The sequence below is a fragment of the Bombus affinis genome, chromosome 13, assembly GCF_024516045.1.
Source record: "Bombus affinis isolate iyBomAffi1 chromosome 13, iyBomAffi1.2, whole genome shotgun sequence".
NCBI lineage: Eukaryota > Metazoa > Arthropoda > Insecta > Hymenoptera > Apidae > Bombus > Bombus affinis.
Window position 1 is genome coordinate 549281 of NC_066356.1, and position 24874 is coordinate 574154.

A 24874-nucleotide genomic window follows, 5' to 3' on the forward strand; every position below is an offset into this window, starting at 1 on the left:
GATCCGCGGCGATCGCTGAAGCGTTTTATTATTACCGTTGGAAATTAGATTTTTAGATGAACTGGACGGATTAATATCGATTCGCGAAACCGTTTCGATCGTAGTTAGAATTCCGACGAAAATTACAGGAACCCACCGTGATGAATCGACGATATGGACTTCGGGCTGTTTAACTCGAATATATGGAGTGCTAATTTAAAAAATCATAATTAACATGTTCGATGTGTTTTCCGAGATCACGCGATAAATTGCGCCGCTCGTGAGATCATTTTAATTATAGGCCAGTGTAATCTAATGGAAATAGAATTATCGCGCTTCTTTATTTTTTTCACTTCTCTCGTTTTTCCCCTGTTCGAGCAGCTGATACGCGCTACGCCGCGGATAATTGTTATACTTCTTATACAGTGAAAAATTGTTTACCAGGTATACAGACGAAGAGAGAAGATGAACGAAGCTTCTTTGTGTTACTGAATAACCATTTTCTTGATGTGCGTGGATTCGAGGGCTGGTATTATGTGCACGATATGATTAAAGTTTCATCGTACGAAATGGCTAACTTTTATTATTTCGCTTTTGCAGTCTTCCTTTTTATCTCACACATACACGGATTAAAATCCTTTAATTATAGCCAGCGGTTATTAAGATTCTGATTTAACACGCGTGTTTTAATCCCGTAACAAGGTATTCAATATTCTCTATTACCACTTTTAACGCGATTGCAGGAAATCAAGCCTTTAAAAATAGAAGAATGTTTCTTTTTTCAAAATTGCTGGACATTCGTATGTCTATGTAGGCAGTTAGGTATATGAAAGTTTCTGCGATTTGATACCATGGTTAAGTACAGTATAGTAAAAGGAATCGATATCATGCTCGTGATAAATACCCTATAAAAATAAAACAGATGCTGCTGCTTCATTGCACGATTTAACTCCAAGATTACCCGTAGCGAAATAACCACATCGATGGAACAAAACGGAAGCAAGATCGATATCTCCAATTAAAATTATTCTCGGAAGGAGACTGTATAATTTTTCAGGTTCGCGATTCTCCAACGAGATCGCTTAAGAAACTGTGTATTTCCCGCAAGCAAAACAATGCCCGATTACTGGGCTTCCTCAATTTACGCAACGTTGATGCGAAATCACGCAGACGGTCCCGTGTATCGATTACAGACCCTATAATATCGGACGACAATTATTACGTAACAATTCGAGTGCAAATTTCCATACCCGCAGAAATTGCGATGGATCCGATCGCAAGCGTTTCAATTAAACCGACGATATGTTCCACACCGGATGGCACACGCATGCGCATCGATACGTAATTGTGGTATGGATGCCTGGAACAGACTATTGCGAGTCATAATTTACAAAAATTGAAGAAGCAACGAGGAGATCAATGTTCATCATCGTCGTGATAAACAGAAGAAAAAGATGAAGAAGCGACTGAAAAAGAAAAGGAATAGGGATAAAAATGAAAAAAAATGGAAGGAAAGCAGGACGTTGAACGTCGATCGCCGTAAATCAATAAGGAACGCGCGTTCAGCCCTGTTGAAATTTTGCCGGAGACGCGATGTCGGCTAATTAAAATATTTCTTGTGGATTCGCGTCGCATTGCCGACAAACTGTAACGGTTAACGCCAATTAAATTGGCCTGTCGGTTTTTAGATCGAATTTCGATATGGACAAACACCGGCTCGTGGACGAGTGATCTTTGATTATTCGAAGCGGAAGCTTCCGGTTGCTTGTCGAACGCGGTGAGACAAAGTGCTCTTAGGAAATTCTCAACGCTGCAGTGAGTAATTCGTGGTTATTATCAGAACCGGGATAATATATGCTGCTTATAACGTGCTATGCTATTAAACAGGTAAAAATTGGTTTAGCTGTAATTACAATCCCAGGTACTTTGGAAGCAGGAAAGTTTTTATGCCGAGAATATTTAGTAATACCATGTGTAATAGAAATACAGATATTTACATATTAAAGTGAAAATTATTTAAATGTTCGCGGATATAATTAAAAACAAGTAAATCTAGTTCTGATGTTGAATTCCTAATTTTTCGAGTAATGGTACGAGAAATAAATTATGGTCGAGCACAGACATTCTAACGTAAAAAATGCAGTGAGAAACATGTATTGGTATAGTACAAGAAAATGATTTTCAACAAATTTCTTTTTTCTTCTTCATTTTTCTTTGTCATAAACTAAGCGCGTTCGTATCTTAGAAAAGGAAACTTAGAATCTATATTCGTATGACCCGTTTCCATCACAAAGAAAAATACAATACGATGCAAAGTTTGCCGATTTACATAATCTAACGAAGAAACTTCGAACCTACAAATAATATATAATATTTAAAAACGTAAAAAATCTCGACTCTCTTTCAAGATTCTCATTCTTTAATTTCGATGCCCATTTTAAATTTTCATTTGCATCGCCAAAAGGAACACGAGAAAGCGAATTCTCATTAAAGGTGTAAATTGAATAAAGCCAAGTTCTCGGTAATGTAGTGATTATAATTACACAGATTCTTCTCTGATTAATCTACTTACGACTGTATCTCGACGAATCTCATTCCGCTGATTCGTCTATGAAATGTTAAATAAACGTCGGAAAATTATTTTTTTTCTTGAGAGACAACGTGCTCTCAGGGGGTCTACGATCGATCAAGGGATTCGATAATCTCGATGGTAGAGGAAGCCGAGAAATTATATCCTGCTGTGCATATCCTTAATAAACGACGGATAGAGGAACATTGTACATATCCTGCGTAATGATAGCAGACCATCATGTAAACAAATTAAGAAGCACCAACGTCCGTACGGTGGATCACGATAAGTAGCTCGATGCGCATGTTAAGTTTATCTGGATCGAGATCTCGATCTTTGGTTAATATTGAAATCGTATCCCACCGGGGGGCGCGTTTCTCTCTTCTTCTACCTTCTCACGTAACTTTCTCGCTTCGTCTGGCCTCCGATTCCACCGTTTTTCTTCGTCAACGGAACCGAAGAATCGCTCGATTCGAACGTAACTAGAACGAGTCGCCTGACGGCGATTTTATCACGACGAATCGTCAAGATTTCGCGTTTATGCACTTCTACGATCAGATCTGTTTTAGTGCAACGATAATTAACGTTACGTGATGTCAATGCAAACGAAAGTGCATGGCAGCCAGCCAAAGTTGTATTTACGGACTCGGAGCAAATGATGCTATGAAATTATCTGATTTAATTGCTGGAGTAATGGTCGTGGCTGAAGATCGGCGAGGTTTTATTTAAATGGTGATTTGATCAATTACTATGACCAAATGTTGGCAATTTGATCGATCGAACTTGAATAGTTTGTACTTGAAAAATCGGTAAATGTAAGTTATTTGATGGACACGCGTATAATCGAACGAACAGAACATCAATTACATAAAATTTCTAAAACTTATCTATGGAAAAGCGGGACGGGGGATGTAAATCTTAATTACCAAATAATTTTTACAGATAGGACGAGAAACAGGAATATTCCGAGCAGTACATTTACTAAAAGATAGATAAAGGTAATAAAGATGTCGCAACATAACATGGAATTAATTCGAGCGTATTTTAATTAGCCAACTAATTCGTGCATAATACGATAAAGCTCAAATTACGAATGATTGCCCTGAAGATATCGATTTATATGAAATTAATTCGAGAATGTTTTAATTAGTAAAACAGTTTTTTCTACAATATCACGAAACCACCAATACCTATTCGAGAAAGTTAAAAATGGTAAGAGCAGAAAGCCGATAGAAACGTATAGTCAATTTGCATGCTAATGGCACATAAGTAAGTACGTGATAAACATTTCTTTGCTGACCAACAAATTCTTTCGAAACTACAGCATCCGCGAGACACGAGAGCAATCTATAAAAAATAGATAAATTACACTCAATCATAAAACGCAACGATAAACTATCTGAAATAAAATATCTTTAAAACAATTTTGCAAGTTCTGTATTAAAATTGTACAATCTGAATGTTATCGTTGAATAAAGTGAAAATGTGTGGCAAGCAACTTTACTACGTGCCAAAGCACTTTATCACCCTCTATTGAGCTTATAATTAATAATTCGATAGAGGCGAGCTTATCAACGAATCCCTACTTACACTCAACAACGAGCGATCGTGAAAAGCTCCGAAGAAAAATGGGAATTCGCGTGCCACGGCTATAGTTAGCCACCGCCATCCTCTCGCCACCCTAATTACTAACCATGGGTTGTTACCCCATGGCGTGTCATTTGCCCGGCAATATCGTATCAACGTCTTCGCGTGCAATCTCTGCGAGCCCGTTGCAGTCGATTGTTTTAAAGTGTCGATCGTGGCCGAATATCTTCATCGTCGAGGTCTGCGCGATCTTCGTGATGATTATTCGAATCGTACAACTGCTATTCTTCGATTTTATGAACCATTATTACACAATCCCGTACATTGATCTTGTGGGTTACGAAAAGAGAGAGAGATTACTAAATATCGAGTTCATATACATATTCGTAATTTCAAAATACTTTTCCATATAAATACGCCAGTTAATTAGATGCAAGGTACTGTAATTAATTCCTTTTAGAAAGCTGCATTTCAAATAAATTTCGCACTAGCACTTACAAATTTTAAACTTTGAAAGCTGTTGGAAATTTCTAAATTTCCCCAAAATGTAATATTTCAACATCCATTTAAATCATCGATACCTAATTTCTTTAGAAATTTAAGCGCTACATTTTGAATAAATTTCAATTTCTCAAAAGCGTAAGTTACAAGATATTTTTTTGCTTTGAATAAATTGTCAATATCATTAGTAACAAAAAGAAAAAAAAAAGGAAAAAATCGCCAAAAAAACCAATTCGACGTATTCAAAATTAATTTTCTCAAGAGCAGAATTCACTCCGCGATCACGATCTTCTTGACAACAAAAGTCTAAGTAGGCTGTCCACTCTCTTCCGCCAGCATCGTTAGCACGTTATCCTGCGCTAACGATGAATTACGCGAATCCTCGAGAGCAACAGCGACAAACCTCAGGCGAAGGACCTCAAAGAGAATAACTGCTGGCAGATTATATTTCACCGGTCCGACGGAACTCGTAACGACTGATGAAATACGTAGCGTGTACGGGAGACTGGAACTTGGGCTTCGATTAATTCAAGCAGCCCAATAAATTCGCATTTTTACGGTACTTGCTGCCAACCGAATTAACATTTTCACCGGCTTGATACAATCTATTAGACAATCGACGACAAACGACCGGTCTAACGGCGGATTAATGCGTTGACCGCGCGAAACGATTCGCGTATCTCGGAAGACGACGTCTTATTAAGATACCGCGTTGCAGATTATTAAGATTCAGCTTATTTTCCAGTTTGATTACGTTAATATTAGTAGTTAAATCGTCGTTCTTAAGCATTATAGGTTCCGATCATTTTTTCTTTTCTTCTTTTAATATAATGATAGTGGAAAGATAGAGATTCACCGTGGAGATAGTTCAAAGGATTATTAGATAGTTGATGGACGTGTGATTTCGTTATTTTCATTTTTATAGAGGGAGAAATGATAATTCAGTGGCAATAAAGTTTAACTACGAAAAGTGGATGAATATTATGAGCGGATAGAATTCATTAGTTTTTTGGTTCGGTAGAATTACGTATTGGTTCTAGTTTCTCTTAAAGTGGAAAAATTCCGGTTGTTTATATAATAGAGTAGGAAGGAGTAAAGTGACCAATTGACGAAGATTAAAATTTCTACTGAGACTGTAGTTTTATTCTATTCCGCTACAGATAAATTTATGTCAGTAATTTAAATCAATTTTCTCTTCGTGTTCCTGGTCAAACCTTTCACGGAGCAAGTCCTGTCAATTTTTGCATTCCTTTTTGCCTATAACTTTAACGAGTGAGGTCCATATAACAAAAGGGATGATAATAAAATTCGTCGTAGCTAATCGCGAAGCAATAAGATTCTTTTCTTTAAAAAAGGAGTTCGTCAAAAATCAATCACGTCGGTTAAATACAATAGAACGAATAAATGCTAAATATTCACACAAAGTATCATCATAAAGTGTCATCAGAGAAATCCTTCGATTTGGTATCTCATAAATTATTGTAACTTCAGAAAAATATTTCCGGAAAATCTAGAAATCAATGAAATCACAAAAACACAATTTTTCTTCCTTTTATAACCAACGATCTCTTAAGTAGAATATTAAAAATCAATAAAGTCATAAAAACACAATGTCTCCTTTTTTTCTAATAAGTAATTTCATTATTGCTAATACGATTCGCAACAATGGCCTCACTGTTCGTGCAATCTTCCACTATTCTTGCGCCACTATCGCCGCCATTCCCGCTCAATCTAATCGTCGTGAGCATTTTAATTTAATTACCAGAAAAACATTGTTCTCCTGCCGGCTGAGAGGCGCTTTGATAGCGCGTGCAACGAAGTTGATAAATCCAAGAAAATCGGAATTTAATAACTAATTGCACGTAGCGAGTTACGAGGATAACGTTTCGCCTACTTGCTCGCATGATTTAGACACGTCTTGATAAATGATTGGTGATTCACATCCGCTCACCGATACCGCGATATACAGCGGCCAGTATTAGATTTCGCGTACATTCGATATAATGACACGGAAATTGCACGATTGAATAATTGGAAAAATGCTCGACGACAAATAAATTTGTCGAACACAAAAGAAGTTTCCACAGCGGTAATTCGGTGATTTTCGTACGATATGTATGCGAGTGACTTGAATGATGGATAAGGAAGGCGCGGGAGAAAACAAAGGCAGATCGAAGAATTTCGCGTTAGGTAATTTGTTGAGTATGATTACCGGTTGTTGACGGTTTGTCAGTTTAATTCTGAGTTCGTGGTACCCTTTGTTTGGTATTTAGGTTTGCATGATACACTTCATCGTAAACTAGACGCAGATCAGTTCAGCGTTCTTGCGTTATTACCGTATGTTGCAACGTTTCGGCTACCTCTTCGTCTTTTCTTAGTGTTTTATTATGAAACAATGTTGCTTTTAGCTATTACTATAAGTTCACGATGATGAAGATAGTAGATCTATGAATTCGTTCCTCCCTTTTACTTATGCTGTATCATTCTAAACATAAAACGATCTATAAAATTTCCGATCAGAGTTTGAACGAGATAGCCAATAAAATCAGCATCAGGAGAGAAATTCGAAACGGTCATCGGTAAAACTCTGGAAATTCAATTTATTGTAAACGTGAAATGTCGTGGCGGTAATTCACAACGTCTACGTTCATGTTGGGCAAGCTAGAGGAGTCAGGAGATCCGTCATAAATTTCGTGCTATTAAGTTGCATGCGAGTGCACCGCAATCATGCCGCGGTACTACGATTTTGCCACTGTACTGCAATTTAAACGTCATACCACAATTACGATCAAGAAACGTTTCAGCCTTTAAAGGCTTCTTTCGAGCAGCCGCGGACTTTCTCGCAATACATCAGAGCCAGAGTTTCTCGTGAGCGAAACAATTCCAGAAGCGGCCTGAACGCCGTTCCCCCGGCTTGATATCTTTATCAATGTTGCAACTCTGTGGGTAGACTTCGCAGAAACGATCATTAACACCGGCGGAATAGATCGTGTGCTTTATATTTAATTTAGATTTATGGAAAATGCTCGCGTCGGCGAGACTGTCAGAAATTAAAGGGCCGGGCAATTAGGAACTTCGATGCCTCGAGGAATAATGGAGCTTAATTTCTTTCAGATCTCCTGCACTCCAAACTGGCGAGAGAAAGGTTTTTGACACCGAGGTTCAAAGACTTCCAACATTTTCTGATCGCAAAAAGAGTGCAAACTGAGTTCCACACGCAAACTTAATTCTTATTGTTCGTGTCCACTTTATTGTAGAAGTGAAATTCCTCACTGCTATGATTATAACTTTTTGAGATGGAAAGATAGGGAAGAATAAATATTTTACAAAATTCCTCGATGGCAATTTTTTTTATTTAATCCTTCAACAAAGAACTAATCATTTACTCAACTTTTATTAAATCTATCTTAATAATCCAATCTTTACACAATTAATTTATTTAATCCAACTACTAATAATGAATTTATTCGATGAAGTATACAGAATTTATGGCTAAGCAAATTTAGTGAATTACGAATGAATTGCTTAACTCGATGCTTTACTAGTCCTACTTTACTCTATTACACACTTTTTCTAACAATATGCATAAGTATTTGCATGAAACCAGATTTTTCAAAATTTGTCAGTGATGATATTTCAATTCCCTAAACCATTTAAAAGCGTATATCACCGATGAATGCTCTATCTTTCTCTTCGAACGACGCTAGTCACAGGAACGTCGAAACGAGGCAATCGATATATCAAAAATCAGTGCGGAACATCTCGAATCGGTTAAAAATAAATCAAAGCCGGGGGCACTATCATTGCCGCCTCGTGCAGCGAAAAGCAACCGTCAATTTCCCCGAGGAAATTGATCTCTTCCCGTTTGCAGTGATAATCTAGCGCCCGTGGAATCACACGTTTCGTCCGTACAATCGTTGGCCCGGTTTTTATCGGCGCTGTCATTAAAAACAATATACGAGGCCAATGCCGCGAAACAAATCGCTGTAATGATCGCTGCGCCGGTCGAATATACGTGGCCAACGATCGGGGAACCGCGTGTCTTTCGCGATTTCTTCCGTAAACCGGTCCGACGTGCAGCCGACAATTTCCTTTTTTACCATCAATGGTCGCTAAGTTGCCTGTGTACACGGAAAACCGTGGATTCTTCGGTTTCTTCTTTAGTTAACGGAAGAATCTGGGGCACGAGTTCCTTTTGGTATGGTCGAAATGACGTTCTGCAAGATACTAATCCGTGGAAGGGACGTGGGAGGCGCGGGGGTTGAGGTGGAGTCTTGGTAAAGTTACAGAGAAGTTAGTCAGAAAGTAATAAAAGGGAGATCCTTATCATCAGAGACAATTAGCGAGGCATATAAATACATGGCGTATTTATAGTTTGTCGGCCGTATCTTTCTCACTGCTCCTTTGACGATCCCTCGCCTTCCCTCTCTCTCTCTCTCTCTCTCTCTCGTTTTGTTATTCTCTCTAATAATACCGGCTATTTAATCGACGTTCCTTTTGTCTCGCTGGACGCACGACAACGAGTGAAAAACAGTCGATTAAATTGTCGGATAATCGCTATTTTAGGTCTGTATCAGGATCGCTATTTTATGATTAAACTCATGATAAAATTTGAGACTTTTGAGCTGCTTAGTTTGAATTATTGGAATCGAAAATGATTTTAACTCCTTGCGTGATCAATAAATTGACTTAAAGTATGCAACAGCGAATTTTTCTTTTAATTTTTACTTGAAATTGTAAGTAGTAGTAGGAAAGTAGTAAACAATAATCTAAATTATGTTTGTGTTAACTTAACGACTTTGAAATTTATGATTAGAACAAAAGTAGTTCGAATCAGCGGTTTGCTGGCAATTATTAATTCGACAAGAATTGCTGATACGGACTTGCGTAATACGCTGATATCGTTAATCGAACAGTTAAAAGCGACAGTCGATGTATCTGGTGATTCCAGTTTCAGAACAACATCCGGAACCATAAGTTTTTATCTTATCTTCGAGAGAGATATAAAGCTTTCAGATCCTGCGTGTAATACCCACTCTGTTAATTTAATATTCGTGTACTCTACCCTAAAATCCTTTTCCAGCCATCGAGCGCGAGATTTTGTTATAAAAGAATCGACTATTGATGCGCTTTTTAATAAAGTACTGATATTAAATCCCCAGCAGTTATCTTGCACGATAACTGAATAACAAGAATAAAACATGTAAATTAAACATATTAATACATAATTCAAAGGAAATCGATAACGAGAAGTAAACAACATGTTTCGTAATATTACAAATCTATATCTGTTTCAAGTTTTAAAGAATCGGAGAAAAACGCAAACTATTGCTCAAGACGTCAACCAATTCTTTCAATTAATATGCTGATTCAGTAAAAAATAATCTGAAAAATAATTGAAACACTTTTCATGACACAGCGATCGTTAAGAATAATCGTTATACCAATTTAGAAAATACTATAGGAAAGCTACATACGAGAAGTAACAGATCCGCTAAAATTTTACGGAAGTTACAATCGATGACCAATTAGAACATCATAAAAGTCGAAGGACGATTGAAATTCAATCGCGAGTTAACATTTTTCAAAGCAATTGAAACTAGACAAATGTACTTAAAAAAAATTTGCCGTCTCGAGTTTCTAGGTACAAGATACCGGACTTCCAACTCAGACGAACTATCGTACGATTACCGATAATGTTAGAAGACAACGTATGTTGTCTCCGACAGTCCTCGATTACATATTTAATACAGCTAATATTTTAAAATATATCCTACAATTCATGTCGTTCGCTTAGCATGCATAACTTATTAAAAAATTGCAAAAGTTCTCGCATATATAAAATTTTACGATATACAAATAGATCGTAAAAAACTTATTCGTTACCATATACCGTGATAAAAATTCGTTCAGCATCAGTGAACGTGTTAATGACACAGGGGTATGGCGACTACCTTTTACACTTACTCTGGCGACTTTCAATTTCATGGAAGCGATGAAATTACTTGCTACAAGTGTATTACGCCGACCAAAGACATCTGCCCGAGTGCCAAACTTCAAAGGTACCTATACACTACACTATATACAAACTGCCGCTTAATATATAATGCATTTTTCGTGTTCCTCTTTAAACCATCCCATACAACACGATCCACGAAATGACCGCAAGAAAAATCATTAAAGAAGACTCAGTCGCGTGCAACGAGCTCGTCGTTGGTGAGTATCAGGGCTGGTAACGTGCGAGAGACTCACCTCGTCCAGCTCGAAGAATCCGAGAGCGAACGAAGGCCGAGGACGATTCAATTTGTCGGTCGCGGCGCGAGCGTTTCTGGGGGCCCGTGGCGAGATTCACAGCGTGGCACGCAAGCCACGCTCGAAAATTAGCTCGTGACCGAGCCACGCCGTTAGCATTAGTAGTAGTAACACCGTTGGCTGGTGTTATTGCCGATACCAGAGGAACGCGAGAAGCGAAGGATGGTGATCCGTACGAGTGGAAGAAGAAAAGCGAGACGAACCGAGAGGAAAGAGAGAAAAGAGGACGGGATAGAGAGAGAAGAAGGAGGAAAGGGATAGACAGTCAGGGGCGAAAGGGATCCCATTGGAGATGGAAGAGGGGGCGAAAGAAAGAAAGAAGTTTTGAAAAGGGACTAACGACCGGCAGTTAACGACGGCTCTGAAATTGCTGGTTGCCCGCTGCATCTTCCACGGCCGACCTGGCCGAGAATTATTAAACTGTAGTTTAGTTTAAATTAAGTTATTACCCGGAGCCGTCCCCGTTTTGTTTGTCCCTTTTCTACACGACTATGACCCCACGACACCCTCTCACCCCACCCTAGCCGATGGGGGAGGGAACCCGCCGCCGATTTCCAGCTTCTTCCCTGGCGTTTTTCTCAACCGAGTCGACGGGGATCGAACCTTCTCTCTATCGTCGAGCCTGGGTTAAAGCTATTATCGCTTTTCCATTTCAACTTTCTTGCCTCGAATCCTGGGAGAATTTCCGACGAATACCTGAGAAATTCGTAACGATATTGGGATAAGAGCGTGTATGTTTTCTTGACTCGTAACTAGGATAACAATCGATTTGTTAGCAAGTTTTACGGGAGTATTTTCCAAATTACGACAGAAGTAAAAATTACCGATGTGCACAATGTCTCAAGAAGAGTATTTTCTATAGTAGCACAAAAATGAAATCTGCTAGGGTGTGATAGACTTCGCTTTATCAGTCACGGATTAAACATATGGAAAAAGAATTCATTTTACGGGTTGATTGAGTTTCATTTCTGTTTTTGTGCTTTTTGTTTTAAATGAAGTAGTTAGGTATTTGCTAGGGTTTGGTTTTGGAATCTAATACGTGGAAGGAATGACGCTTCTTATTTCGTGGCATCCAAATGACTTCGGCTTCTTTTCAGAAGCGGTCGCGTTATCGTGGGGCATCCTGTCATTATTTTACGATTAGACCGAATGAACGAACTAGCATTAAGCGGGTTGACACAAAAACCACTGATTTGTCGAGTTGGATGAAAGCAGTGGGTAAGATGAATCGATGGGATCGCGGTAGATATAAAAAAATAATCTTGGAATTAACGATCCTCCGTTGAGATCGCTTACGGAAGCTCGAATAAATCACATTATCAACATGTCTTTGCGTTACGTCTCAATCTGTGGATGAAAAGATCCATCATCGTAGACACGTAACGTTTTACAAGCTAATACTGTAACGCAATAACAGATCTTTGCACGTGTATTTTTTAATTACATCGAGAAGATATAGTAGCAACACCTGATATATCTCTGTATAAATAAATTTTAATTTCTGAGTTGAAATTAGAAATTTTTAACTCAATATAAATTAATGATATCTGTGCTGCACAAAACTTTCCTTTTGTTCTTTACCTATGATACTTAAACAGTTAAAACACCCAATCGCAATTTTTAAAAACTACGCCTAACTAAAGAGTATATAATTTCCGTAAGTAATTTTAAATTCTTTAAAAATACGTTGTCGTCGTTTCCCAAAATTACCTTTAGTCACAATCAAAAATACTATACCAAATTAAATGATTTAAAGAAAAGTTCACATCTGCAAAAATTAAAATCCACAGTCCGTTGAATCTAAAAAACCGATGAATACTAAAAACGAAGCGAAGGTGAAACACGACGTCATCAATCATCGATCACACGTGCAATTCCACGGACAGAAATTAACGCGATATAGATCGGAACGAACGCATTCCCGCTTTCATCGTCGCGGAGGACTTCATCCGAGCCGGCCGGGCATCGCTCGGGTGTCGCGAACCGGTCATTATTCACGCGTTTCCACGTAATCTGTACCGAGTAGATCGTGCAATTTCCACGAACGTAGCCGCGGATCGAGCGATCAAGACGGATCGCCGCGATTTAGAAGCCGAGCTTCGAGGAGCAAACACCGGATAGGCGTGTACCAACGCGACGGCAAAAGGCCAACGATTTCTCGCCGGTGCTCTAACGATCGTCTGAAGAACTTGAACGATCGTCTAAAGCGTACGCACGCGACTATGCGAGCATCCTGTCGAGGGACAATTATGTAAACTAGAGTTTTCTTCGGCGTCTAGGATACGTGGCCAAGAAAATTGTCGCTGCTCCACGTCCATAGGCGAAGACGTTCGTTAAAAGCTAGAGGCTTACACGTCACCGTGCGTGTAATTAATCGCGATGTTTGAGACGTTCGATCGAGATTCGAAGCAGTTCAATAAGTTTCTGAACTTTGATTTTCATCGAATAATACGAACAATGAGATTTATCGTGATTGTTCGATCGAAGATTTACGTAGAAGGTGATCCTGGGTTTTTAGAAGTAATCTAAGGTCTATTCGTGTGTTCTGAATTCGAGTCAAATTGATCAGTTTCGCTCTTTTAAAAAGATTTTAATTTCAGTAGTGAATTACACGATCTGATCTTTAGAGTTTCATTTTTGAGAAATTATGTAACTATACTTAACACGGTTGGCTGGTTTAGATCTTGTGTAGCTCATTTAACCCTTAGTATACTACAAGATAGATTCACTGACATTTCATATCACGTATGATCTCTAAAAGTTCTCTTGTCTGTTTATCGCCATGTTAGTTTTTATATTAGAATGATTAAAGCATATATTTTGTAAAGATCACGAATTTCTAAACACTGATTTTTTCACCACAATTTAGAAGAACAGAGTTGACTGGTTTAGCTTCTGTATGGCTCACTTAACCATTAGTAGGTTACAAGATATGACAATATTATAAATAAAAGGGTATTACAATACTAAATATAATCTCTAGAAGTCCTCTTGTTTGTTTATGATTGTGTTAGATTTTATACCAGAATAATTAAAGTACATGTTCTGTAAAGATTACGAATTTCTAGACACAAATTCTTCCGCCGCGACAATCTAGAAGAATAAATTTAAATACGGTCCAATTAAGAACACCCAAGCATGAACAGTTTCGAGGTTTAAACAGGCAAACCTAAATGTGTTTGTCTAAAACCCAAAACTGACATACTGGAGCGAATTAAACTCAAGTTTCGAGCAATGAACAACTAACTTTAGCGTCCGCCACGTCGCAACTTTGGTCTTTCGCGGTAACCTGGACCAATTCACCGATTGCAGACACTCAAAACTATTATAGGTCTCGCCAGCAGAATCATCTCACATCAGAAATGTATACGAAGTCACGGAGCGACGGATTATTTTTTCTCTCGTTTTCTTTCGATTTGCTACTTTCTCGCCGGTTTATCTGGATTTTATTCCCGAGCGGAATATTAATTAAGCCACTGTCACTGATCAACGCGTCGACGATCCTCCGAACGTTAATTTCCTATAATGTATTTGCTGTAATTAGCCGCCGCTCCGGGGCGGTGCTAATAAAGAGGAAATTATTGGATTCCATCGGTCGATTCAGATAAACGCTTTCGCGATCGCTTCATTAAACGCCGGACCGTGTCGACTTCTGTTCAATTGTTATCTCTAACCGAAGTTTAGTTACAAGAAGTAACCTTTACGGTGAAGCTTGTTTCTTACGCTATGTTCCTTCGCTTTATTTCTTGCCATTCGTTTAAGGTTGGAGGAATGCAATATTGGCAAAGTGTAACATCAAAACTGGAAGATGAAATCATTAATCAGCGAACGAGTTTAGCGACGCGGATTTAATTAAAGTTACAACAGGATACACGCCATGCATCGTGGCTTGTCGCGAGATTAAGTAAATAGAAACAATTTGCGCAATTTTCCGCACGTTCTATTTCGTGGCTTGTTGAATAGCGACGATTAGATAGTACGGTTTAAATAGATTAGGCGTGAGGGTCGAGTGTGGGAACGTTGATTTAGAATCGTGGTTTCTAAATACGATTCAGATCTATTATTACACAGAGTTAATGATTTTGAATACGTTTATTCCCGATACGTCCGGGACCACAGGAATTTTGTAATTGAAGTGAAAATCAACGACGAGAGAAAAGCGGAAAGGAAAAATGTAGAAAGAAGTAGATACGCGACATAGATCGCTTACATAATCGATGCAACATTGTAGTAAATAAGCAAAAATATCCCCAATCTATCTACAGAAGCTATAAATCTCCGATTGCGAAAGTGGATAGATCTTTAAATAGAAGAATCGAAGACTTAATGTCAACGACGTGATAAAGCTCATAGAATCATGATCAAAGAACCTAGTTTTACCTGATTGATGTTGCTTCTAAAGGGATAAACAACTCTTATAATTATAGACTGGAAGGTAAATTTAAGAGAAGGCCGGGAATACACGAAACTATTTCGAAGCTCGGCAGGAAAATAATATATATAAAAATAAATTTACGTGTATCAAACAGTGGCCCATCAGAAAGCAGACTTCCAATTACAATTCCACGAAAACCGATCAATTTCCTCAAGCTATCCTTATTACTAAAATAACTCAATAACTCCTGAGCGTGGACTATAATCAGTTCACAATAATTACTCGTCGTGAACAGTTCCTCGGAATTAATTGCTCGTAGGAGATCGAATACAAAATTTCACGTAATTTCCCAACAAGAAATCGACTAAAGCAAGGACGATAAAACGGCGGCGCAACAATAAAACCACCGACGATTATCGACGGCTGAACTTCGATTACTCCCTCGTCTAATTAAATGTCGATGGGATCCGGCATTCCCGATAATTTACCAGTTTCTTGTCAGTTACTTTCTAGTCTATTATATCATTTTATCAATTACACACAAATTAAACGTCTAAAAAGATACCTTATATTCGACGTCTACGGAAGGAAGTACCGTAAAAATGTAATTTATACTACATTGACTGAAATTACGACACTGTTTGCCAATCTTTTACGAGTACCACGTATTCTCTGATTTTTTTAATACTCCCTCCGATACTCTCCCTTTAATGTTCCAATTTTTTTTTTTTTTTTTTTAATACGCTTTGCGACCGTTTTCAGGCGCATCGATGGCTATTTACAAGATGCTGGTTCCTAGAGATCATTCGAAATTGATTGCGATGGCCAATAAATTCAGTGAAAACGAGGCTCGGTGAGACGTTCAAAGATACGAGGGAAGAAAGAGGAGAGGAAATAAGACAACTTCGCGGAGCAGATCTCTCACGGCTGTCAGGCGTGACACGTTTATCTTAAACAGCGTTACGTTCAACACTCGCGGAACTCATTAGTTAGGTTGCGCACATGCAGTTCGCGTTACGTGCGCTTGCCTACGCTGGTTGGCCCATTAGCGAAATTAGAAAGAGAAGTATTTTAACCGCGCCGCGTGCTATGAAAACGCTCGAAAGACTTAGAAGTATCACTTAAGTGGCCCTCTATCGTCCTTTTTTTTTTCTAATTTTCGCGCTGAATTATTTTGGGACGATTGTTTTCATGACTGCAGTAAGTTGTGTCCGTACATCGTGGCGAAATGTATTTTATTTCGCTTGTTATTACATTTTTATGACATAATTTTATTGTAATAATGTATTGTAATAATATAATTATTATATAATTAAGCTAATAATTGGAGAAAATTTGTTTCACGTCTGTTTACTATTGCGTCATTTTATGAGGCAGACTTCTTCAATACTTGAATCTGAAATAACCAAAGTCGTTACCTTTTCAGAAGATAATTGCAAGCCACCTAATTTAATGTTGCGATTTTGCGGGGAGTGCAGAAAGTATATAGATGGCAAGTAATATAACAGGACAAGAACGATACTGTTTCACTGATTAATAGATTGTTGATGTTCATAGCATGACACTATATGTGTATTTAGGCAATGAAATACGACGATAAGGAAAACTTTTTCAGACACAAATTGATAATATTAAGTCTATGACGCAAAAACCACGGAAATTTACGAGCAAAAAAGATTCTGCATCGCGGTAAAGAAAAGAATTACCGAGCATTTGCGCGTGCAGGACTCAGAATATCGCTTGGACGCTAACAACAAAATTACCTCTGAAAAAAGGAAACAGTTTGCTTCTGAATCTATATGGCGCTCGTAAATCTATGATGATTCGAGCACCGTTTTCTAAAACGGCGACTCATCTGCCACCGATAAATAAGGCAGAAATCGTACGAGCGAAGACATGGTTTTAAGATCGCCGTGGTTTTACGCGAGTTTTCACGAAACGGACAGAAAAAGTTGCGCCCAAAGTCGGACAGGGATGGAGTTAAGTGGCGCTCCCTTCGAGGCATAAACAAGCGTTAGGGACATGAATGGGATCACGTAAAAAACAGATTTCCACCCTCGATCTCGTACACGAAACGTGATTTCAGGCCGTCAGCTCGGAGGAAGGGTGGAAAAAGGGCGTTGCGGATTGGGGCTAACCCTGTAAGCGATCCCAGGGGCTCGTCAGAAACGATCTTATGATTGACCGTGTTACGACACTCCCTATAGACCATTTTCCGAACGTATCTCGAAAATACGTTCTAGTTAAAGGCTCGGTTGATCTAGAAGAAACGGTACCAAACGGCACATGCATCGCTGATATTAGATTCGAACGCGAGCCTTCTGGTATTTGGGGTGACCAGCAACTGTATCGTAATCGAGCGTATTTGCTTGTTAAACGTACTTTGAGATGGCGAAAATTGCAACGGGTAGCTTGTCGGTGTGGTTTTAGGAGTAAACTGGTTTTAGATATTGAGTTGATGTTAAATATTAATAGGAGATATTCCGGTGTATTTACGTATTATAAATAACCCAGCTTATGATAATTACTTGACTGTGCTCTGAGTCGCGGCCAGACGCGTAACAGTAACGTTTATGTCACCGTGCAAAATGTTCAACTGAGTTATACTTCATGAGGAGAATAATATAAACAACCGTAGGACAGCGTGCTGTAATGGATGAAATTACTTTGCGTTTATTACGTAGAAATATGCGAGTCTGTATTAAAATTTCAAACTATCTTTTTGCTCTTCTTGTTGGTACGTTATACACTTAAATATCTGAGAAAAGAAAGAAAGGAAAAACAAGGCTCGTTGAAATTACCATTGTATTACTAGGACAAAAGTTTCAGTCGAAGAATCTGGAGAATATATGAAATATAAGGTGTTTATAAAAAGGATTCGTTCGCAATTATACTGTTAACTGAATTTTTCGATGTGAACCTGTTCGTAATTTTATCAGACACGTAAAGAGGCTAGTTTCTAATCTTATTAATATAGAGTAAGATTAGAAGCACGAGAATAAAACACGGGGTTTAATTCGCACTGTAAATCAAGCAACAAAGTAGTAAGTAACCTGCTAGTTTACTATCTTACTTGCCTCAAAATTGCAGCTTACCGTGCTATAAGTATGCAAACTATCGTAGCAAGGAAATGTGGCAATGAATTTGAAATTGTGTTTCAATTTAGTGCAAAAGTGGATCAGATATCTCTCGTAAAGTCATTCTGCATTTTCCCTTATAAACATAGCAGCTTAAAATAGAACATATCAAAACATCATATACAGTCACGAATTTAAGAATAACACAAGCAAGAAAGACTCATAATAAAACTAGGAATATTAATACAAAGTTGTCAAACAAACATTCCATCAATAGAACTAAGGTGTTCGAGAAGATCACTATAGAAACACGGACGATTTTAATCGTAACAATAATTATACTGCAAAAGGATTTAACTTTTCTGAACTCCATTAAAACTGAAACTACGAACTTGTCTTGATATTGCGTATCTGAATATACTATGCGATTATGATTATACTAACACGAAAATAAACAAGGCAGACTTTCTCTCGGAACTTGTATAAGACATTTTTTACTTTTAATGAACCTCGGTATCTTATTTCCTAGTAAAATTGTTAATACACTGATCGCTTTCATTATCGTATGATATTTTCAGTTTATCTCAAAGGTAAAAGATCTGAACCCCTCCATTCTAACATATTCGATAATTCTAGCATTAATGTGGCGAGGAAGACAGCAATTTTGTCGAAAACACCTGCGTATTGTCGGCAATATCAAAAATAAAAACCGTAAAGCTGATTCATCCTGACATGTTTGACAGTCCTAAGGTTAATTCAGGAAGAAGATGTTAACAACTGAAACCCAAACAAGCGTGGCCATCCTCGCGGCGATAGTTCGCAGCTGCGCTCATTATTTCAAGGTGCTTAGCTTGAAGTGTAACGCAAAAAAAGTCACTTACCTTTCTTTTCGTCATCCTCGTCGGCGTGATCGGCGCCGTGATGAAGATGATGGGCGGTCGGATGGTGGCTAGTTATCGCCGGCACCAGGGGGTGGTTCCCTAGTGCCGGATGCGGATGATGAGGATGATGATGACTGAGGAACCTGACAGCGGCCGCGGCTGCTTGATGCTGAGCTTGCATCGTCTGCTGTACCTGGCTTTGAACCTGTCCGAGGACCGGATGATGTGGTGGCCATCCTGTCAGATGAAACGGAAACACGGGTGTCGCCCTCTGGAACAGTCTGGCCGGAGTCAGGAGGGAACCACCGGAACCAGTAGAGCCGCTACCAGGAGGCAGTGGAAAGGACAGACCACCTCCTGGTTCCAGGACCATGTTTGGGACCAACTTGACGACTGGCTGTCTCTCCACCGGAGAGATTTCACTTATTTTGCATCTATATCCCTCTCTATACTCTATCCTCGATACGCTATACTTTCAACGATCGACGTGGTTTCCTCAACTTCATGGGAACTGACATTCGACGAGAACAGTTGTTACAGGTCTGGACACCTTAATTTCAGAGTACGACGCACGTGAGATAAGTTTTCGATGATGTACCAAGGAATCGTTTGTTTACATCTTACATGGAAGGTTTAAGTTTAAGATTGATGGAATTTAGAAGTTCCTTTTAGATATATGCAGCGAGATTGATCATGTTTGTTGAAGATCGGTAATCGTGAAGGATGGCGAATATGTTTGCGAGTGAACGTGCTCGTGGTAAGTCGACAGCCGTCGGAAGGCGTAATTCGAGGTTTCCGTCAATGGCAATCGACCTTTTCGCCTTTTAAGAGAATTCTTGCATCGAGGATTCCATGTAAATTCTTTCTGCCAGTATTTTCAGCTTCTATGCTTCAGTCTTTTATCTACTATTCAAAGTCCTCGGTGATTTTCTCCCAAATCCCAAAAAATATAATCCCACCAAGTTAGTCAAGCAGAATTTCATGAAACTCGTATTTCGAAAGTCCATTTAGTCCTTTCGCGAATACAGCCTCGGTAACTAACACTCCAGTTTCACGCCACGATTTCTCATTGTTGGTCTTTCCGAGATCAAACTTTCCGTCCGGGATCTAATCTTCACTCTGAATGTTCATGTTTCCGTCAATTTTGTGAATGAACCCGCCAAATTGCAAAAGTCACTAGGGAAACTGGGCCATCGTTGAAAACACAAGTCCACGGTGCACTGGTCGACGATCACACTTATTAGAAACTGTTTAAAGGTGACGGTGTCGTCGTACCTGGACATCAGGTTACGCAATCAGCAGCAACGAAAACACCGATCAGCTGACGAGATTAGAGAAGAGCACGGGTCGTATTTGTGTATTTGGCAGTCCGTGGGATGAATTCGAGCGCGCAACGGAACGGATTCCAGGGATTCCTTGCTGGCAAGGACCTGTTAGTGTTAGGACCACTACGGCACGAGCCAACGGCACAGCACTATCTGCCTCGAGAGTGAAGTCAACGGCTCCCCTCTGTCCACGGAGTCAAAACTGGTTTGGGTCGCCACCCAGAGGCTTTGGATTGGTCGGACAGATGGTGGGTTCACGGGTGCCACTCTATTCCTGGCCAATGAGGACGGATGGATTACGAAGCGAACTCCGCCTCGTAGACGGTTTTTTTGCCCTGGAATTGAATCGACGCCCCTTCCTTGCAGTAATGGTGGTGGCGTAGTGGGGATGAATCAATTGGTGGCTGCCCTGAAAGCAGCCGCAAGATGGCTCCTCCCTTCCCCACAGCATTCGGCAAACCACCCCTGTCGTGGAGCCTAGGCAGCAGCGTCGACCTTAGCCTCTAATGTCGTCAACGAGATGCGCACTTCTACAAAGTTCAAATTTTTTCCACCACAAAAAACTATCCTCCTTCCTTTATTTCTCCTCCTTTCTTCTTTCACCTTCTCTCTTTTTTTTTTTTTTTTTTTTTTTATTAAACAACTCACAACTGTCCTCCGGAGGATTGCACGAATACCGACTTGAAGAGATCGACGCAGAAATATTCTAGGAAAGCCAGAGACGATCGAAAGCACAATGAAGCTTGATCTCCGCCGTTGTTCATCTTCGAGGGAACGAGCCCGACAACGTTTCCCTTTCTTCGCGATCGTCCTCCGACGATTGTTGTGCTTCCACCACTCCACTCCCACCCCCACCAGACGAGTATCTTCCACCCCTCCAGCCCTCGAGGGCACGATCCTCTTTTAATAAGAGGAGCTCTGAGCTCGGAGGCGTTAAGTAATTACATCTATTCTCTTCTGGGGAGGAAATTACCTGTGCCTCGGGGTGGGAAAAATTAGGAAATTAAAATTAACCCCCGCCACCGGGCGTCGTATCGCCTCTCCCTCCTCCTACACCTCCTCCTCCTTCTCGTTCGCCATTCCTGTTCCCCCTCAGCCTCTATCATCCTCTCTTTCTCGCGCCTTGCTTCCCGACTCGGTGCACTCCGTGGCTGGAACTCTTCGTACTCGAATTTAGGAGGAGCTGGCGGCCATTACCGCTTACGTAATCTTTTTACAGTGGCGGCAGCACCTTGTTAAGCAAAGTTATTTAACGCGGGACGTCGGGCTAGCTTGGTTACCGGTGTGTCGTCGTTTATTTGGATGAATAGGTGAACGTATTGCGCCGATCGACGTCGAAATTCGACGCTTTTCAACGATCTTGTGTTGACTGAAGATCCACGGCATCGTCTGTTGCTTCGTATTTTGTTACTTTGTATTACGGAACTGATGTAATGACCTTTTCCAGCAAGTAAAGTTGAATAAGAAATTTGATAAATTGTGTAACCTTTACGTAAACTTGGCTGGGTCAAGCGCGAAGTAATACGTTGACGAATATTGTTGTTTTGTGAATCGAGGAATCGACGGTGAGCATATTTTTAGCACTTTGAGGTTTTGTCTATTGATTAATCGAATTGTAAATATGCTTATTAACGTCAACAAATGTTCTGTTTTAGCACTTTGAGGTTTTGTCTATTGATTAATCGAATTATAAATATGCTTATTAACGTCAACAAATGTTCTGAAGATCGATGAATTGAAATTGACCCGCCCAACGCATCGTTCGTTTCTTGTAAGAAAATAATGTAAAAATCTCATAAGACGATTGGAATAAAGATTCGACTGCTTCGCGTACCGCGCGTCCCACCCCGTGAAAACTTGCCGGTTTGCTCCTTGAACGTGGTAGACAAACTCGTGTACACAGTCTAGAGGGAAACTGGCGAGTTCCTAATTTACACAGCCGCCACATTCTCCGAAGCCCTTTTGGTCCAGACTCCCGAGTGCCGTCGGAACTTTGCCGACGATTAAAACGCTTTAGTAATTAACTGGGTCTCCTCACCTTCCGCGGTAACAGTTACCAACCCACCGGTATGCTCCTTCTGCCAACCAGTGGCGAGGATCTCTCTTCTCTCATCCCGATTCTCCCTTTCCTCTTCTTACAGGCTCGACCTCTTCTTCTCACCCTCTTTTCCCTCCCTCTTTCACGCCACTTCTGGCCTGCTGGCGCATATTTAGGGATCGCCGGTTAGAGGTTGCCCGGGCAACCAACGTCGAGAAACCCTCTGTCGTTGCCAGGGCAACCTTCTCTCGCTCCTTCATCTTCCCTCCAGAAACTGCTTCACCACCACCGGGCTGGATTCAATTCGTGAGAGCGAGAACGAATCGACTCTGGCTTCGGTAGGTGAAGAGGGTGTGTGTTAGACTGTGCATCCGGTCGCTGCGGGAAAAGGAAAAAGACGCCGCACGTTCGGTGATTGTATTTGATAGCCCGACCGTGGACGTGGAGAATGAACATTCGACCTTGATTAAAGCGGAGCCCCCGGATTCTTTCCGTTTTCACGGAATCAGCTTCTCTGAGCTTGCCGGATCTTTGCGGTGGAAATTCTTCGATTCCGGGGAATTTAAAGCTGCAGGTACCTGAAAAACATGTCGATTCGTTATTTCTGGCGATGGAACGGAGAATTTTGGTTTAGGTGAACAAAACTTGTCGTTCCAAGGGAAGAAGATTTTAGATTCTACAAAGGAAAGCAGGATAGAAATAATATCAGAGTCGTCTAATTGTAAATTATCACTTAAAGAGACATATTTTGCTTCGTGGCGTATGCCTGGAAAATCTTAAAGCTACTGACCATCTTAAATTTCACAAACATCGAGTTAAAAACGCAGAAAATCCTCGCAAGCTCTAAGAAAAATGTATTCACTCTATGTAAAATTCTAAATTGCACGAAGTTTTTGAAAAACTGCGAGATATTCCGTGCTCGAGATTTCCTATCTTACTCCGAATAATGCAAGGAGAATCGTCACGCATCCGGTAATCGCATCGGAGGACATATGAGGCGATCGTCTGGCCGATAAAAAATGGCAGCGTCTTGCCGCGTGCATCTCTGTTCGCGTTCGTAATAAAGAAAAACGGGCGCGGCGACGGGGCGAATTTCCCTGATGTTGCGTGAAAATTCCGTGGGCGATGGCGCGGTTTTCGCGAGAGCGGACCGAACCTTATGAAAAATTGATCGGGCACGATATCTCACGTTTAGGCGAATCCGTTGAAGGAAAGCAGGACACGCGCCGCTCGTCCATCAAAAAGCGCGGCAAACGAGTGGCGGGGCCGGTGCTTTAATATAAAACTTAAATAACGATACAGCGCGGCGCCATGACGAAAATGGGAAATAATCTTATGAATAAGTTCTTCCCCGGGGCGTGCTTGGCTCATCCAACTCGCCACGAGATCGTTGCAAATTTGAGAACCCTCTTCCGCGATTTTACAAATTATCCCGACATGATCGTCGTGACGCGGTCATGATTAATTCCATCGCGAGTCCTCCGCTCCTTTCGTTCAGTTTGCAAACTTTCATTTAGTTACTCTTCCGAGAGGATAGATAATCGTGGATGATGTAACTCGAAGACTCTTTATCGGAAATTCGAAACTCATTTTAATTGTGGGTAAATTCTTTCTCTTCTTTTTCCATTATTTGTTTCTTTATTTATTTATAATCGCTTCTACTGCTCCTGTGAATTATTGATAATGCGAACGAATTACAAAAATTAAGATCGAGGGTGAATATAGATTCGTGCATTCTCGGTAATTATATTTATGGCTATTTGGTTATCACACGGTTATTTTATTACGAAAAGATTTCATGTTCAAAACAGAATGGCAAAGATGGCAATGAAGAATTCGACTAAAGAGAGAAATTAAGGATAAGATTGTTATAAAGATATTTTACTTCGAATGTGCGAATTATTTATCATAGGATTATTATAAAAAAGCAGGTCTTGACAAGATATAGTTTTATTCGCCATTGATCGTAGAGCTGTGATTTTCTTTGTTCTAAGATTGATTTATGAATCTCGAAATTATTATACTCGCTTAGCCCGAAACGCGCATGAAAGTTTTAATTACAAGACTCGCATTTATTTACGATAATTGCTTATTTATTTTGAATAACAACCTGACATATTGCTTCCTCGGAAATAAGCAGGCTCGATTGATAAATTAGAACTTTCCTCGGAATTTCAAACAGACTTTCACCTTTCCCAACCATTTGTCATTTTTTAATTGCGATTTCCTT

The 24874-nt window shown here is 39.9% G+C and overlaps 1 protein-coding gene across 2 annotated transcripts in view; it reads right to left on the bottom strand.

The window, feature by feature from the left end:
• LOC126923635 (protein zerknuellt 1-like) overlaps positions 1-24874 on the bottom strand; it is a 103782-nt gene that overhangs the window by 26124 nt on the left and 52784 nt on the right. For both annotated transcript variants that reach the window (XM_050737307.1, XM_050737306.1), the window contains one exon: positions 19282-23222. In XM_050737307.1, coding sequence (XP_050593264.1) covers positions 19282-19654 — 373 coding nt within the window. In that variant the 5' untranslated portion in view covers positions 19655-23222. The remainder of the gene's footprint in view (positions 1-19281; positions 23223-24874) is intronic.